Source organism: Macaca nemestrina, chromosome 7, assembly GCF_043159975.1.
Source record: "Macaca nemestrina isolate mMacNem1 chromosome 7, mMacNem.hap1, whole genome shotgun sequence".
Taxonomy (NCBI): domain Eukaryota; kingdom Metazoa; phylum Chordata; class Mammalia; order Primates; family Cercopithecidae; genus Macaca; species Macaca nemestrina.
This window is the reverse complement of record NC_092131.1, coordinates 26,920,849-26,939,765: the sequence shown is the minus strand read 5'-3', so window position 1 is coordinate 26,939,765 and position 18,917 is coordinate 26,920,849. Positions and strand designations below refer to the sequence as shown.

Sequence of the window (18,917 nt, the reverse complement as noted above, 5' to 3'; positions counted from 1 at the left end):
GGAACAAGAAAATAATAGTCCTAAACACGTATTTACCTAATAATAGAACTTAAAAATACATGAACTTCAAATTGCATGAAGAAAAACCTTATAGAAATGCAATAAGGGGGGGGGGAAAACAAATCCCCAATTGTAGTAAAAAATTTCAGTACCCATATCTCAACAATTAATAAAACAAGTAGACTTTAAAATTAGCAAAATTACAAAAGACTTAAACAATATTGCAACAACTTGACCTAATGACATTTGTAGAACACACAACTCCACAAATGCTGATCACACATTTTTTTTTAAGTACACACTGAACATTTTACCAAGATTGACCATATTCTGAATCATAAAATGAGTCTCACTAAATTTAAAAGTGTTCAAGTAATACAAATGATTTTCCCTGTGTATAATAGAATTAATTTAGAAATTAATAACAGAATATCTGAGAATTCATCAAGTATTTGGAAACTAAATAACATGCTTCTAAGGAATCAAGGAAGAAATCTAAAAGAAAAATTAAAAAGTATTTTAAACTGAGTAAAAATGAAATTAGAAGATATCAAAGCCCGTGGTATGTCTCTAAAGTAGTATAGGGAAAGTCTACAGCACTACACACATACAATATTATACAAGAAAAATGGCCTCAAATCAGTGACCTCAGTCTTAAGAAACCTCACCTTAAGAAGTAAAGAAAAGAAGAGCAAATTAAACCCCAAGTAAGCAGAGTAATAAAATAATAAAGATCATCATATATAAAGCATGTATCAATAAAATAGAACGTGAAAAAATAATAGACAATGTACGAAACAAAAATTTGCTTCTTTAAGAATATGAATCAAATTGATAAACCTCTGCACAAAGTACTTAGGAGAAAAAAGAAGGTACAAATGATCAATATCAGGTATGACAGAGTTGACATTAGAATAGATTATAAAAATATAAGATGATAAGAGAATATTATGAACAAACTTATGCCAATAAATTCAACAATTTAGATGAAATAGATAAATTCATTATATGACACAAACTGCCCAGCCTACCTCAAGAAGAATTATATGACTTGAATAGCCCTAAATCTATGTTTAGAAATTGGATTTGTAGTTAAAAACCTTCCAGTAAGGAAAATGCAAGGTTCCAACAGCTATACTGGTGAATTCTACCAAACAAGTAAGAAAGGAATAATATGAATAATATCAGTTCTACACAAACTCCTATAGAAATTTAAAGAGGAAGGAATATTTCCCAACTTATTCTGTGATGGAAGAATTCATTGCACTCATACCAAAATTTGACAAAGAAGTTACAGAAAAGAGAATAACAGACAACTATCCCTCGTGAACCTCTGTGTAAAACTTTTAAACAGAATTTTAGCAAATCCAATGAAAGAGTATATTGAAAAGATGATAGGGCCGGGCATGGTGGCTCACGCCTGTAGTCCCGGCACTTTGGGAGGCTGAGGCGGGCGGATCACGAGGTCAGGAGTTCGAGACCACCCTGGCCAATATGGTGAAATCCTGTCTCTACTAAAGATTCAAAAAATTAGCCGTAAGTGGTGGCGGGCGCCTGTAGTCCCAGCTACTCGGGAGGCTAAGGCAGGAGAACCGCTTGAGTCCGGGAGGCAGAGGCGGCAGTTAAGCCAAGATCATGCTGTTGCACTCCAGCCTGGGCGACAGGGCGAGGCTCTTCTAAAAAAAAAAAAAGATAAATCGATCATGATCAAGTGAGATTTATCCCTGTAATACAAGGTGGGTTTAACATTCAAAAATCAATCACTATGATTCACCACACTAACAAACTACCATGGAACCATCACCACAAGCAAGATTTAAAACAATTTTATTACCCGTACAATTATCTGGTGTTCATTTGTAGTCAGCCGTACCCCAGGCCTTTGCAACCACTGATCTTTTTCCTGTTCCCATAGTTTTGCCTTTTTGAGAATGTTATATAAATGAATCATTAATAGGAATAATTACATATAAATACATAATATTTTGAGTTTGGCTTCTTTCACTTAACATTATGCATTTAAGATTCATTCCATAACAATACCATGGTGATTAAAAAAAAAAAAAAAAAAAAAAAAGGCCAGGTGCGGTGGCTCAAGCCTGTAATCCCAGCACTTTGGGAGGCCGAGGCGGGCGGATCACGAGGTCGGGAGATGGAGACCATCCTGGCTAACAAAGTGAAACCCCGTCTCTACTAAAATTACAAAAAAATTAGCCGGGCGTGGTGACGCATACCTGTAATCCCAGGAGGCTGAGGCAGGAGAATCGCTTTAACCCAGGAAGCAGAGGTTGCAGTGAACAGAGATCACGCCACTGCACTCCAGCCTGGGCGACAGAGCAAGACTGTCGGAAGGAAGGAAGGAAGGAAGGAAGGAAGGAAGGAAGGAAGGAAGGAAGGAAGGAAGGAAGGAAGGAAGGAAGGAAGGAAGGAAGGGAGGGAGGGAGGGAGGGAGGGAGGGAGGGAGGGAGGGAGGGAGGGAGGGAGGGGAAAAGAAAGAGAAAAAAAAGATTTGTGCACGTTGTATCAGCAGTTCATTCATTTTTATTGCAGAATAGTATTCCAATTGGAGGTATCAGAGTTTCTTTATCCATTATCTAGTCATGAGATATTTGGTTTGTTTAGTGGTTATGAATAAAGCTTCCGTAAAATTTGGAATACACGTATTTTAAGTGTACAGTTTAATGAATTTTGATAAATGTATACATCCACTTAACCTCCAGCCTAATTAGGATATGGAAACCATGTGTGTTCCCTCCTGTATTTTTCTAGTCAATCTTTCTTAACCTTTATTCTGATACAGTTTAATGAGTTTTGATAAACGTATACATCCACTTAACCTCCAGCCTAATTAAGATATGGAAACCCTGTGTGTTCCCTTCTGTCTTTTTCTAGTCAATCTTTCTTGACTTTTATTCTGATTTCCATAACCACAGCTTTTTCCTTCCTGTCCTAACCAAGTTCATGTAAAAGGAATTATGCAGTATAGAAGGAAGTGACATTCCTTTTATCCCAAGAGGAATAAGTGATTGAAGACGTTTAAGAAGGAAATAGGCACAATCTGATTTATGTTTGTAATGATCTTTTTGGCTGCTGTGCGAAGAATAGTGAGTATGCCACATAAGTATTATTTTTCTTCCCATCTTCCAGGGGTAATACGGCTCAATAAAATTCCCAGGTCGACCCGAATTTCCATACTGGACCCATTCAGGGAACCTGGAACTATTTCTGCCATTCCCGATTCTTCCCAGCAGATGGCCCCAAAGTCCAGTTACTGAACTGCCTCACTGAGCCGCGGGCTCCAATGTGAGGCGGCCGCTGCCCGTCAACTCCAGCATGAGAGTGGCAGCTGGAGTTGGGGAGCTGCGAGAATCCTCTAGGGGTGCAGGGCGACGGCTTCGGTGCTGGCCAGGGCTGCGTGCCCGTCTCTGACTCTCAGCAGAGGTGGCCAGGAGGAGCTGAAGTTCGGCAGGACATTGGTCCGCCCGGGGACAGTCCACTCCGCGGGGACTTTCTCTGGATAAGGAGTGCGTGCGAGTGGGTCCCAGGCAGACAGGGTGTCTAGAAGGCTACTCGCGAGGGAAGGTGGCTCCTTGGATTTAAAGACGAGGAAAGGAGGGGGAATCTAAACTAGGCTTTGGAGAGAACTAATGGGAGGGGCGCGGGGTGGGTGCGGGCTGGAAAACAGAGGGGACAGCCAGGACTGGTGTTGGGTGTCAGGGAACAGACGGAGCGGACTGCGTGGGTCCAGCCAAGGAAAATGAAGCAAGCAGGCTTGTTTGGGTCGAGGTTGCCTAGGGAAGCGGAGAACTCAAGTGCCTCTTTTCCCCCTTCTCCAGCCTCCTCTACAGTGGTGAGGTCACAGCCCCTTGGAGCCCTCCCTCTTTCCACCTCCCGCTGCCGGGTCTCCTTTGGCCTGGGGTAACCCGAGGTGCAGAGAGCTGAGAATGAGGCGATTTCGGAGGATGGAGAAATAGCCCCGGGTCCCGTGGAAAATGAGGCCGGCCGACTTGCTGCAGCTGGTGCTGCTGCTCGTCCTGCCCAGGGACCTGGGCGGAAAGGGGTGTTCGTCTCCACCCTGCGAGTGTCAACAGGAGGAGGACTTCAGAGTCACCTGCAAGGATATTCAACGCATCCCCAGCTTACCGCCCAGTACGCAGACTCTGTGAGTACCCGGGAGAGATCAGGGGCGGACCCAGAGACCAAGGGCACCTGCGAAGGTGGCCCGAAGTGCACAAAAGCAGCTCAAGAACAGCCCGAAGTTGTGTGTGTGTGTGTGTGTGTGTGTGTGTGTGTGTGTGTGTGTGTGTAGATGTGTGTGTGCGCTAAAAACTTAATCGCCCACACTTGGGAAGGTATCATTGTTGACATCCTCATTCCTAACACAGGAAAAGGTTACAAAACTTTGATGTACAATGACAGTGAGAGCTGTTCTTTCCAACATGCTGCTATTGGGTACTTTGCCTAACCCTGGTTGAATCTGTCTCATTTGAATTAATAAGGATAATGGCATTTCAGGAACTGACCTTTTTGATCTTATCTTAGGTAATAAAAATTGCAAAAATATGTATTTCTCCTTTTTGTTTCTCTAGATGGGAGATTATCTTAGCAGTTCTGCTGATTCATTAAATTGTTGAAAAAAGTTTAATCAGGGGCCCTTTTTAAAATGAACTGTCTATACAGTATCTATAAGTTACTTACTCAAATGTGAACTGCCAGTGAACTAGTGGCGTCCAGAACCCTGCTTTGTGATGGGCATGATACAGGTATAAAGAAATGAAATTTCATAAAAGTATAGTGCATTTATCTGCATGTTAAATGTTACCAAATTAGAAATCTGATGTTAAATAAGATTATGCACACACAACCTGTTTCTTAACAGCAATTTAAATCAGTAATCATTGAAACTGTAGACAAATCCAAGGGAATAAAGTCTCTCTTGATTGGTTATAAATAGAACAGAAAGCAAGCATAGTAAAACAACCTAGGCTGGTTAAATCCAGTTAAGGTAAGGAAGTGCAGGTTATTAAAGAAAATGTTGATAGATGAAAAGAAATGAGAAAGCTGCACCTCTAGATTTTCTCAAGAATTTAGCTCATGAAGACTATTTAACAGTAGATGAATATTTTAGCACAGAGATGTATTTCTGTGCTCTGAGATATCATAGTTTCTCAGCTCACCTGAATTAATTAGTTCAATAACCTCCAAACAGTGTGGTAGTCATTCTCCATGCTGCCATCACAGAATAAAATGTGTAAAAGGTTTAATAGCCTCTTGATTACACCTGTACACGGGTTGCTTGTCACCTCTAGAATAAAACTCTTTTGTGCAGCCTACCAGATCTTTCAAGACCTAGTCAAGTCTTTCCAATCTCATTGCTCCTAATTTCTCTAACTTCCCCCTCCTGCTGAGAACTTCTGGCGCTGCCCCAAAGGTCCCTGCTGTTACAGCTGCCCTTGCCTTTCTTCCTACATTCTGTCCCCTCTGCCTAAAGTACATTTTCCCCATTTCTTCACCTGGCAAATGCCTACTCCCAGATCCAGATTCTGGATCAACCCTGCAGGAAGCTTCTCCTGACCCATGACCTTTAGGCTGCGTGAGCTATACCCACTTCCCAAAAGCGTTCTGTGCACGAACCTAACCCTAGTCCTTAGACATTGTCTACTTTCTTGTAACTTGTTATTTATTTGCATGCCCACCCAAGCAGGACACAAGCTTCTCTAACATAGGGACACTGTCATTCAACCCTGAATTCCTGAAACCCTGGAACTACTCAGACACACACACACAAAAAGCTTATGTGAATAAATGAACAAATGAATATGCCAGGTCTCTGAATGTCCACTGTGTGTTGGAGAGAAAGAAATCCAAAGACATCACTTCTTCAGAGACTTCTTTAACAGTGGCAGAAATTCATTGAAGAGAGATGTGGCTCTGACAGTGAAAAGGAACTAGTAGACATCCTGTTTAAAATTCCACCAAAAGTTGAGAAAGAACGGGTAATAGAGAATGAGCAATGGAACAGGAGTCAGGAAACCAGCATTCTCTTCAGTCCTTCTTTCCTAACCGTGAAATTGTGTAAGATGACTGATTTGGAAGCAGTCAAATTTCCTTCTGAGTAACAGAGAAGGTTCAACTAGGTGCTTTCTAGGTGACGACATGTTGCTGATGAAAATAGTCTGAGGGAAGGCACTGAATCACAAGAAGTAATTGGATAAAGACAGTGGCAAGGAGGATCTGACCTTGAGAATAATGGAGAGGGAGGTAGTATGTTCTGAAGAATAAAGTAATTCTGAGATGGAAAAGAGAAACTTGATGAAAAGTATGGGTAAAACAATATGGTAGTCTCCTTTGAACAATGGCTACAACCATCTGCAACAGTAGAAAAATGATTTTTAAATCTTTTGGGTGTGGTAGAACTCTTCTGTTGAAGAAAAGCATATAAGAGAAGTAAAACGTGTAAAGCTAGCAATTATATTGTGTCTACTTATGGGGGGGGGCGGGTCCTGTTCTCAGCACTTTGCATGAAGTCACCCAATGAATCCTCACCAAATCCAATTAAGTAGGTGATGCTATTATCCTCATTTTATAAATGAGGACATTGAGACACAAAAATAAAATGAAGTAATTTGCTCAATGTTGCACAGCTTGTAAGTGGTAAAGTCAGGATTTAAAATATCATATCATCAACTATGGACCCTGCACCCTTAAGCCACCACTCTCAGATGAAAAGTGTGTCTCACCATACCAGTTTTCCCTTGATGGTCATAGGCTTTGGAGAAAAAAGTCTGAAAACAAGTCACATTCAATAAACCCACTGATAACCTCAGGGGCTATTCATCAGATAAAAGAACTCAGAAAGCAGGAAGTTAGCAGGGAAAGGAAAGAAGAAGGGAAGGAAGAAAGAGAGAGTGGAAGAGAGGGAAGGAGGAAAAGAAAGACTAATTAGTCTTTCTAGACAAGAAAGATCTAGATCTTTGTCTAGATCTTTGTCTAGATCTTTCTAGACAAGAAAGAGCTAGATCTTTGTCTAGATCTTTGTCTAGATCTTTCTAGACAAGAAAGATTTAAGTTATAGAAGGTATTCCTGGCTGAAATAAACTAAGTTTTTGTCATTAAAAAGCCATTCTGGATGGTGACCTCTTTTTGGAATCTACTTATACAGAATCTACCACTGAGACATGTTCTCTCACAAATTTTATATTATTCAGAGTGTACCTCTTTTTAAAGTTTTTGAAGAGCTTACACTGGTTTAAAATGTAAGGTATTTTGTTCTTATAGAGTTATTTGCATTACTTCTGCAACCTTCATCAAGATGCTGTATAACCACTTCTTAGACGTGGTTACAAATTATCATGGTGCTGAGAACAACTCTTTCTAAACCTTATCTTCTACTCATAGATTATTGTTCCGAAAAGTGAACAGCTCTCTTGCCCTACTATCCATATTCCAGCCCCGTGCTCTGATGGATGGAGGGGAGACAGTTACGGACTGTGGCCCTCACTGAAGAAGTGATGCTGTATCTTTTCCTCACTCCTCCCCTCCAGAAGGGTATGATGCTTTACCTGAGCGGAAGGTGAGGGAGAGCTGGAATGCCTACTTCCCCCACTGCCAGTGGAACATTCTAGAATCTTTGATGTGTAGGTAGTTCGAAAAAAATAACTCTCTTCAATTGAAAATTACTGATTTAAGGACACTTAAATGAAGCAAGAGAATAAAATTAAAAATATAAATGTTGGCATATAATTATAGATCATATTATGTCAAAAGCAAGGATAACAAGATTGACCCATCACCCTCTCTTACTCAGAAAGTTGCCATTTGTTGCCCCTGTGCATGAGAAGATCCTTCCTTCTCTGAATAAGGAAGTAGAAAGGATTTGACAATCATTCTGGACCATTCTATGTATTTGTGTGGATTCTTCCTCAAGAAAGTGCTGACATGCCTTACTATGTTCTTTTAACCTACTTGCTTTCAGTTTCATTATAACAGTAATTGCCACATCTGCCTTCTCCAACCCCACTGCCATCTGTGGTCTTGGGTTTATCCGTTTGTGTGCCTTCAGATATATTTCTGAAGGAGCTGTTGTTTTCAGGTTCTGTTTTTACTCATTTGCATTCTGCATCTGTGGCTCTAATTGATGGACTCTCCCAGTGTTTACTAAACTGAAGACAATCATTCATCATCTTTGGCATTTGTACCCTGTGTTCCATCTGTGCTGTTATTTACTCAGTATTTTTAAGTTGACTCACTTCTCTAACTGAAATTTATTTAGAAAGGTTACAAGTGGAAAATTAGCATGACTTGGTACAAATAAAAGGTAACCAGAAAACTAAAGACAGCAAAAAATATATATAATTAAATTCTAGCTACAGACTCTTGTCTGTGAATACACTGAGCTTACAGCTGCCTTGTCTTTGTTAACAAGGAAGCGAAATAAGTGTTAGTAAGTATTAAAGAGATAACAATCTGGCATGGTGTCCTTGGTAGTATCAAAAGGATGGAAAGACAATAAAAAAAGGAATTTCTCTCTCACTGTGTGATTCACTGTTATTTAATGCCAGGTGGGCACTCCACCTAAAATAATCTCATGTATCTCCAAGTCATCTTTGTTCCACACTTAAGGAAATGTGGATGTTTTGTATATTTCACAATGGTTTTAGTCACAATCAGTGGTTGTAATCTGAATAACAATTGTTTCCAACCTAAAGAGAAGCCCTCTGCTTCCACACTCACATGCTCCCCAAACACAGCCCCACACATATAAGGTGACTTCAGTTCATATATCCAGGCTCTGTGAATTATTCTCTTCCATTCTCTCTCTCCTCTCCCATACATATGAAACAGTGTTCTAAGAGGAGTGAAGAATTCTGACCTGAATGTTAAAGGGGTTTGATTTATTCACTTGAGATGAACATAACAATAGACAATAAAATTTGTCCATCATATATATATATGAGAGAGAATATATATAGAGAAGGAATATATCTATATACCTATATGTGTATATATAGACAGATATATATATTCAGATATATATATATATATATATTTTTTTTTAATCAGCCAAGGTTTCTGATGATAAGTAATAGAAAACCCATTCTGTTTAGGTTAAGGAAGAAAAAAAAATTTTTTTGAAAGAACAACATGTGATTTACAGAATTACTGTAGGACTAGGCTTTGGAAATAGGCCCAGGCCTATGGTGGGCGAGGAGCTGGAGCTACAGTGAATCATCTGTTTAGGACAATTCCATGGGCAATATAGAAACCACAGCCACTGGACATCTCCAGTTTTGTAGCTGTCAGACTGTCTACGTGCTGCCGTCAATAATTTCCCAACCGTCCCTGTCTCTTTAAATATCCTACCCGAGAGTGGTATCCTGTATGGGAGCACTTGATTGACTGGCGAGCCATAGCTGCTGTAGGTAGGAAGAGGAAGGAGATCACCCGCCTACTTTTGGTGTCTGAAGTAGGAGACGCAGGACTGGGTCCTTCTAATATTCCACACGATGGGGAATTCCCCACCGAAGAGGGGCCATATGCACTCTACATTGCTCATCATTTCCTTCATTCTCTAAATCTTTACTAAGGACTGACTATGTCGCAGACACTGTGTCACACTCTGGATTTCATGGAGTACACCACCACCATGTCCCTGTCTGCAGGGATCTTACATTCCTGCATAGTATGGGAGCTCCATATTAATCAAATAATTACATAAACACAGAGTTATAATTGTACACAGAGTTATAATTGTGTAAGTGTGCTTGAGTGTACTCTTAGTAGGGATGAGGGATACTTACTGAAACTGGGGTTCAGGGAAGGCTTTGAGCTACCTCCTGAAGAACTAGTAGGAGTTGAGTGTAAGAAGTTTCAGGGGAGCAGGTAGAAGGTGGAGACATGGTGTTCCAAGAGCTTTGAAGAATTCTGACCTGAAAGCTGAAGGGGTTTGATTTATTCACTTGGGATGAATATATTAATGGACAATAAAATTTGTTACTACTCCCTTCATAACTCAGTACAGGTCGAGGTGAATTCTGATGTCCTTGGGAGTAGTTTCTATGCACACACACAAAAAACAGTTAATGGGGGTAGCTGGCTTCGTAAATTAATATTTGGTTTGTTAAAGAAATAAATGTAAAACCTAGTTCTTTATTGAGTTTTCTATGTATTTATTATTTTATTTGGAAATCTAATCATAACAATTACTCTGAGAAGTATTTCATCATTTAATATTTTAATAACTGATTTCCCATATAGTTTAATAAAACAATACATAAATGGAAACAAATTTAATGTATTTTATTTTAAAGTACTTGAATGCTTGATGAAACTTTCCCAATCCTTAGAAAATTTGAAAGCATCTGTTATATTAAACTTCACAAGTACCAGGAATCCTACGTTTTTAGACAGCCAAGCTCTAAAGTGAGATGCTCTGGGTTGAATGCCTTGGTCTGCTATTTCCTAAATATGCTTTTGGGAACATTGCTTAGTTCCTCTGGGCCTCAGTTTCTCCATCTATAAAAAAAAGGTAATAATAGTCCCTGACTCACCAGATTCCTGGGTGGTATGAATGAGTTAATACTGTCAATGGATAATTTTCAAAGAAAGGTAAAATTGTAACTCTCATACACCTATAAATTGAACACATGTTAAAGATTTTAATTAACTCACTGATGAGTGTATATGAGTTGCCTAAGGTTGCCATAACAAAGTTCCACAAACTGCGTGGCTTAACACAACAGAAATTTACTCTCTCACAGTTCTGGAAGCTAAAAGTTGAATCAAGGAATACCTTGATGAGGCAGGGCACATGCTTCCTCTGAAGACTCCTGGGACAAATCCTTTCTGGTTCTTCCTAGGGGCTGGTTACTGCTGGCAATCCATGGCATTCCCTGCATCATTCGAATTATTGGTTTTAGGCCCACCCTCATTCACTATGGCCTCAACTTAACTCATTACATCTACGAAGATCATATTTCCAAGTAAAGTCACATTCTGTGGTTCCAGGCAGATATGAATTTTGGGGGGATGCTTTAACCCACCATAACGAAGAACCTTGTAAGATATTACAACTGGTTTAAAGGATAACCCACAAACTAGACATATTTATAGATTAGGAATATCAGAGTGACTATGCAGATGGAGGCCAAACTAGCTTCTTCCCCAGTCAGGGAGGGAAGTTCACAGAAGCTCTTCCATACGGGACAGAATTTACAATCTGTAGACAAAATTGTTTTGTATTGCTACAATTATGTACAATCTAGAAAGTTGTAAAATAATTCCCATAGAATCAGACTGAGAAACTTGGAAAGGTGTGCTCTAGTCAATACAGAGCTTTCCGTTGAAACACATTTTTCCCCAGTAATACATGCAAAATTATAGAAAAGTTATCACCTCCTAGTGAGCACTGTACAGGTAAACTTATTAAAATCTCTAATTTCCTTTTCAACTTAAATCACAAGTCAAAATAAATTACTCAATTATACATTTTAAATTGGAATAGCAAGACCAATCTATTAGATATCCCAACTGGGTCAATAGCTTCTGTTAATACAAATACTCAAAATACCAAATGTATATTGATTATTCTTAAACTCAACACAAACACATTAAAACTATGGGTCTGATTTGGATTCTCATTTCTATTGTTAACTCTAAATTTTCCCATACTAAAACATGTTTATTAATTTAATAAATTAATCTTCATCCCCTAATGAACTCCAAGTTCCTTATGGAAACATCCACTGGTTTCCAGGTGCCATACAGTTAGGGTTGCCCTATCCAAATGGACCCTCCTCTTACACCTGTAGGGCACAAAATATCTTTTCTTTACCCATCACATGGTGCATGGCTGAGACCCTACAACAACAACAAAAAACAGATTGACAAGAAAAAAACGGTAAACAATTAAGTTTTACATGACATGGGAGCCGTCAGTAATAAAGACCCAAAGGAACAGAGAAAACTATGTATTTTTATGGACAGTCGTACAGATTGTAGGACAAAAGGATATGATCAAATGGTAATAAACTGTGGTCGGTGGGGTGGATCTTAGCAAGTCTTATTTGTTCAATTTCATCTTGGTGTCTCTGTGTCTTCATTCCTTTTCTCCTGGTGTAGGGAGAGCCCCTCTGAAATGAGGGTCTTCCTACTTTAGGGGAAGACCAGAGAATTGTTTTACCACCTGATTCAGGGGAGAAGGGCAGGAAAAAGTGAGAGAGACCTTCTGCTTCTGCTGTTTTCTCAAATGCCAACGTGTCACATTTGGGGATAGAATGTCTTGAACCCCATTACATCTGTCATTCAAGTGTAGTTAATAGCATTCCTTTCACTCTCAAAGGTGTCCCAATTTGGGGGCTAAATTACTAATATTAATAGATCTTCCTATTAGACCATGAAGTCCAGAGGCCCGTGGGACATGCTCAGCCTTGTGTTTCATTGTCGTAGGTGTGATTGTAGATAATTGTAGCAACCCACTTAAAAGAGGGTTGGTCTCAGCCGGGCACAGTGGCTCACGCCTGTAATCTCAGCACTTTGGGAGACCGAGGCAGGCAGATCATGAGGTCAGGAGATCGAGACCATCCGGGCTAACATGGTGAAACCCCGTCTCTACTAAAAATCTGAAATTTAGCCGGGCGTGGTGGCAGGCGCCTGTAGTCCCAGCTACTCGGGAGGCTGAAGGAGGAACATCGCTTGAACCCAGGAGGCCGTGGTTGCAGTGAGCCAAGATTGCGCCACTGCACTCCAGCCTAGGTGAAAGAGTGAGGGTCTGTCTCAAACAAAAAAAAACAAAAAAAAAAAGAGGGTTGGTCTCTCAGTACCACCTCAAAATCTGCAAGCCCCACATAGATAGTAGCAAAGCTCCTTCACTCGTTCAGTTAAGATTTGCAACTCTTTGGCTCTCTGAAGACGCCTGAAATGCCTTTCCTTTTGGCTTACAGCAGGAGCCTCTTAGCTGATCTGCTTTCACTTTTGTTCTCAACAATTTATTCTTCACACAGCAACCAGACAGATCTGTAAAAACGTACATGAGGTCATGTCCTGCCGCTACTCGGAACTCTCCTGGTTATCTCAAAGTAAAAAACGAAATCCTTACCTTGGCCCCAAAGGCCCTACTTGATCCAGATCTTCTTTATTTTTCTGATGCTATTTCTTACTGCTCTCCCTCGGTAATTCCGCTTTCATTTCACCCTCTTTGCTGGTCTAACACGTGTCAGGCTTCTCACATTTGATTCCTCCCTCTGGCTGGAACATTGTTTTCCCAGACATCTGCATGGCTAATTTCCTCACCTCCTTCAAGTTTTTGTTTAATTGTTATCTTCTCAATTAAGCCTTTCCTAATCACTTTATTTAAAATAGAACACTCCTGCTTTCAAACCAAAATTATCCCATAGCACTTGTCACCTTCTAATATACTACATAATTTACTTTTATTTTTTATTTATGTCTTTTGCCACAAGAGTCTTTATGTATTTCCCCCTAAGAGTAAAAAGGAAGCTTTTTATTTTGTTTTATTGTCATTAGTCTATTTTGTTCGGTTTATGAACTCCAAGTGCCCAGAAAGAGGTTGGTATTTAATAGGTAGTCAAAAAATATTTGTCTAATAGAGGAATGAATGAACGAATGAATAAGTGAATGGCCCTCAAGGTACTTTAGTATCATTCCATTGGATCCCTCACACCCTTTTATGATTCTATTCCAAAAAGTCCTTGAGTTTTTTTTTTTTTTTTTTTTTTTTTTTTTTTGACAGAGTCTTGCTCTGTCACCCAGGCTGGAGTGCAGTGGCCGGATCTCAGCTCACTGCAAGCTCCGCCTCCTGGGTTTACATCATTCTCCTGCCTCAGCCTCCCGAGTAGCTGGGACTACAGGCGCCCGCCACCTCGCCCAGCTAGTTTTTTTGTATTTTTTAGTAGAGACGGGGAGTCCTTGAGTTTTATTGCTATGTTAGGATAGATGGAATTCTGCCCTTATGTTTTTCCTTATTATCTGGGATGTTAGTTTTTTAGATACTGAAATGACATCTGATGGAGTTCCCCTTCTTTCACTGCTTGTGTGGCCCTACGCTTACATTACTAAAACCATGTTAAAGGCATTACTCTGAACAGCCACCTTCAAGGAATATTAATTTTACCAATGCTTCCTAAACTTTCCAAATGTAGTACTGCTAGGGAAGAGGAAAGGAGAAGAGTTCCCTATGATAGCTGGGGCACCTAGAAGCATTCCAGAACAAGCAGGGCTTTCCTTTGAACTCTCCAGTTGTTTTGTTTGTTTGTTTGTTTGTTTTTGTTTTGTTTTGTACCTACCAAAAAATCACAAATAATTTTTAACAAGAAAATTACAAATTATTTTCTGTTATGTAATTTCATGCAGCTTCTACATACCTTCCTGAAGCATTTTTCTGCCTTCCTGGTAACATCCTTTTGAATTTGCATATCTTGACCCAAAGGGGTGACTTGAAGACCCAACATGCCAGGCACAATACGCCAGAGAAGATGTTTTTGGGAGGCAACACTGTGTGTGTTTAAAAGTCCAACCTCAACAATCAGGTCAGTTTTGATGAGGCCAAGCCCATTCAGACATGATATCAGATGCCTACACCCAGAATGTCCAGTTATTTTCATCTGTGTAAGCAAACTAGCTATCCTGGGCCCTAAGTCTATTTTCTTAGATCACCTCTGATGAAGTAGTAAGTATAGAAAATTCATAATGCATAAAACATATTGTTAAATGAATTAGTTTTGTCTAAATTTATCAGTCAATTTACTAGAGTAGTTGTTGCTTTTTGTCCAGAGCTGAGAAATTTAAGTTGAATTGATCTATCTGATTATTTCAGTGTTTCCTGGTTGTACAAAGTGTGTTTGTTACCCTCCAGACTAAGGTTTATTAGACAAAAGTTCATGGACCTCCTAGGAGTTCATGGTTGTGCTCTTAGGAATCTGTGGTTATGTGAAAATTTGGCCCCATCAGTGCATTTCTGAGACTCTATAACTTTCCTTAGATCTTCAAAGGTGTCTTTGACCCCTCACAAGTTAAGAAATTCTGCTTTGGAATAATTTGGCATTTTGTAAGTGTACTCACTATGACTCAATTTTTTTTTTTTTTTTTTTTTTTTTTTTTTTTTTTTTTGAGACGGAGTCTCGCTCTGTCGCCAGGGCTGGAGCGCAGTGGCCGGATCTCAGCTCACTGCAAGCTCCGCCTCCCGGGTTTACGCCATTCTCCTGCCTCAGCCTCCTGCGTAGCTGGGACTACAGGCGCCCGCCACCTCGCCCGGCTAGTTTTTTGTATTTTTTTAGTAGAGACGGGGTTTCACCGTGTTCGCCAGGATGGTCTCGATCTCCTGACCTCGTGATCCGCCCGTCTCGGCCTCCCAAAGTGCTGGGATTACAGGCTTGAGCCACCGCGCCCGGCTATGACTCAATTTTTTTATTCTATTACAAACAACCCTAACAGATATATTTTAACAATAAATGAAAATCGCCTGACCTTTGTATGGCAAGCTGGCACAGTTAGTTACTACTTGAGACCATCATCACGACAGTTACTACTGTTACTACTTGAGACCATCATTACCACATTACTACTGTTACTACTTGAGACCGTCATTACCACATTACTACTGTTACTACTTGAGACCGTCATTACCACAGTTACTACTGTTACTACTTGAGACCATCATTACCACAGTTACTACTGTTACTACTTGAGACGGTCATTATGAGACTGAACAAAGGAAGGAACATAGAAATGAAAATGTAAGACAAAAGAAACTGTTTTAAAGGACGGGTCCAGGGGAAGAAGAGAGATCCCTGCTTCTAGTGAGCAAAGGCAGCCCCTGAGCTTCCACAGCCCTTCGTATTTATTGGGTAGCAAGAGCAGGGAGGAGGAGGTAACGATTGGTCGGCTGCTTAATTGATCACAGGCTCATATTGTTACTAACAGGCTTCAGATGTGCCTAATTGCAAGAAACACTGCTCTTGGGGTGTGACTGCCCTCAGCATCCCTTCTGGGTGGCGGATGCAGTTTGTCGGTTTGCCAACATTCTGCATTTATGAGAACAGTTTGCTGTTTACCCATATAGCCTCCAGGGGAATAGTGAGTTGATCACGACCCTCACTCTTTCAGCCTGCAACACCTTTGAATGTGATGGTTTTTCTTCTGAACATATTATTATGGTGATTACTTTCTTTATGGTTCACACTTAGCCTGTCCCGTGATAGGCTCTTCACACAGAAGTCACTGAATGTTGCCACTTTTTCAAGTCAATAGTTGACAGATTTTTTTCAAGTTTCTAATGCCTACTACATGATGTTAAATTCTTCATACTGACTCTGTTTCCATTTTTACTGAAGCTGGTCAACATACTTAATTACTCTCTGCCTTTCATTACATTAATTAAAAAATAGCATTTGAAAATTTTAAGAATGAGCAAAATGGTCCCATTTGTTCAAAATTACAGGTTGAGTTTTAAAGTGTTCCATTTAGATGTCAGACCCTACTTACTTGACTTCATTTCTGTATGAACCTTTAAGAACATTTAGGGTATTCCAGAAATTTTCAAAACAATTTTTTAATTACAAAACTGGCACTTGTGATTTTTAAGACATAAGTATTGTTCTCTTATATGAGGTGACAGGTATATGTACCCTGGATTTTTATGGCACAGCCCCATTGAAAAGACTTCCATGAGAATGTTCCAGAAATTCAAATATTTCATCATCATTTTAATCTAAACTTCCTACATTACTCGTGCACCTGGAAAGAGCTTCCTTATGTCCAGATTTTTCTTTCAGAAAACATGATCTCTGTATTTATATGATACATGAAGCTTTTGGCTTATATTTTGTAGGCATTAACTTAATCTTACCCATGCCTGTGTGTTCTCATAATTATGCAACTCCAGAGAGGAGACTGAAATTGTCTCCTCTTATTGCCAGGTACTGTCACTTTATATTTTGTTATTTCAATCTTTTTTTAAGCCAAGAAACTAGAAGGCTACTTTTAGGGAAGGGCTTTGTGCATGAGAATAAAGAGGATCTAAGGATGGGCATAAATGAGATACTCTTCCATGAGAAAGTCTTTAGTTTTTTCATGGAAAGTATCTCATTTATGCCCGTCCCTAGATTCTCTTTTTTTACGATGTTTTACGATGGCAGTATTTCTGTCTCAACACCCTTTGCAGTTATTTCTGGGTTTGTGGACATGGTCCACAGATTTGAGATGACCAGAAATACTACCTCTAGACAGGTGGCATTTTATTGTAAAATATTCTCCCTTCTTTCCTTTTTTATATTTTAAATAAATATTTATTGATCACTTCTTATCTGGAGTAAGATACGAAGCTATTAAGGATTTTGAGCCACACACACACAAAAGCAAGACCTGACTTACTTTTTTTTTTTTTTTTTTTTTTTTGAGACAGAGTCTCGCTCTGTTGCCCAGGCTGGAGTGCAGTGGTGCGATCTGGACTCTCTGCAACCTGCACCTCCAGGTTCAAGCAATTCTCCTGCCTCAGCCTCCCTAGAAGATGGGATTACAGGCATGTGCCACCATACCTGGATAATTTTTCTATTTTTAGTATAGATGGGTCTTCACCACGTTGGTCAGGCTGGTCTCGAACTCCTTACCTCAGGGGATCTGGCCGCCTCAGCCTCCCAAAATGCTGGGATTACAAGTGTAAGCCACCCCACCTGGCCTTGACCTGACTTACATTTTAGTAGGATCACCCTGGCTACTATGTTTCTTAATCGGGTGAGAGATGATACTGGCTTGAACCAGTTTAGTTGCAGGGAATATGGTAAGAAATTTCCTGGGCTTATTTTGGAGGTAAATCCAATAGGATTTTCTTTTTTTTTTTTTTTTTTTTTTTTTTTTGAGACGGAGTCTCGCTCTGTAGCCCAGGCTGGAGTGCAGTGGCCGGATCTCAGCTCACTGCAAGCTCCGCCTCCCGGGTTCATGCCATTCTCCGGCCTCAGCCTCCCGAGTAGCTGGGACTACAGGCGCTGCCACCTCGCCCGGCTATTTTTTGTATTTCTTAGTAGAGACGGGGTTTCACCGTGTTAGCCAGGATGGTCTCGATCTCCTGACCTCGTGATCCGCCCATCTCGGCCTCCCAAAGTGCTGGGATTACAGGCTTGAGCCACCGCGCCCGGCCCCAACAGGATTTTCTAACAGACTATGTGGACTTTGAGTAAAAAAGAGGAATCAGTGATATCTTAGCCTGAATTCTCCAGAAAGCAGAGCCCGTGTGAGAATTCTTGTTGGGGAGTATGATTCCAGGAACGGAAGGTAGGATGGGGAAGTGAAGCGGGGAGAGAGGGAGAGTTTGCTGCTGCTAGAAACAAATGGTTGCTAAAACCCCTGAGACCACATGAGAATTCAAATGACTTGCATCTCAGGACCCTTGCTTTGGGAAGGAGGAAAGATAAAACATCTATCCATCAGTTCCTGGCTTCCATGAGTCAGGGAGTTAATTCTACTGACCGTCCAGGTTTCTTGTGCCTGGGTGATGACAGAATTTCCTGATATTAACAAAAAAAGTCCCCAGGTGGGAGATGAGAGGTGTGTGGTGCAGGGCTGAGATGCAGTACTGTTGAGTTGTACCTGTCTGAAGCTAGTCAGAGCTCATACAGAACTGGTAGCTGCAGCAGGGCTAGTATAAGAGGCATGCTGAGAGAATCTAAAATGATATATAACAGGTATCCAGGGTCGGTTAGCCTTTGCACAACTCAGATCTGCCCAAGCTTTTCATTATGTCTGGCTCCCATAATAAAGTACAGGGCCTCTGATTTTGTAAGAATGAGATGTCTTTACTTATTTTTTTTTTTACAAGAAAGGGGGATACAAGCCCCATCTTCCATAGAGATTCCTTCAAGATGCAGTCTTTGCAAAGACATAATGCCAGAGGGTTTGTGAAATAA

General features: G+C 40.3%; 1 protein-coding gene across 2 annotated transcripts in view; it reads left to right on the top strand.

Annotated features, from left to right (window-relative positions):
* Window positions 1-3,424: 3,424 nt before the first annotated feature.
* LOC105467648 (thyroid stimulating hormone receptor) overlaps window positions 3,425-18,917 on the top strand; it is a 181,973-nt gene continuing 166,480 nt past the window's right edge. The window contains exons 1-2 of one of the 2 annotated variants that reach the window (XM_011717349.2): window positions 3,425-3,524; window positions 3,837-4,162. In XM_011717349.2, coding sequence (XP_011715651.1) covers window positions 3,993-4,162 — 170 coding nt within the window. In that variant the 5' untranslated portion in view covers window positions 3,425-3,524; window positions 3,837-3,992. The remainder of the gene's footprint in view (window positions 3,525-3,836; window positions 4,163-18,917) is intronic. The other variant, XM_011717347.2, reaches the window with a different exon arrangement.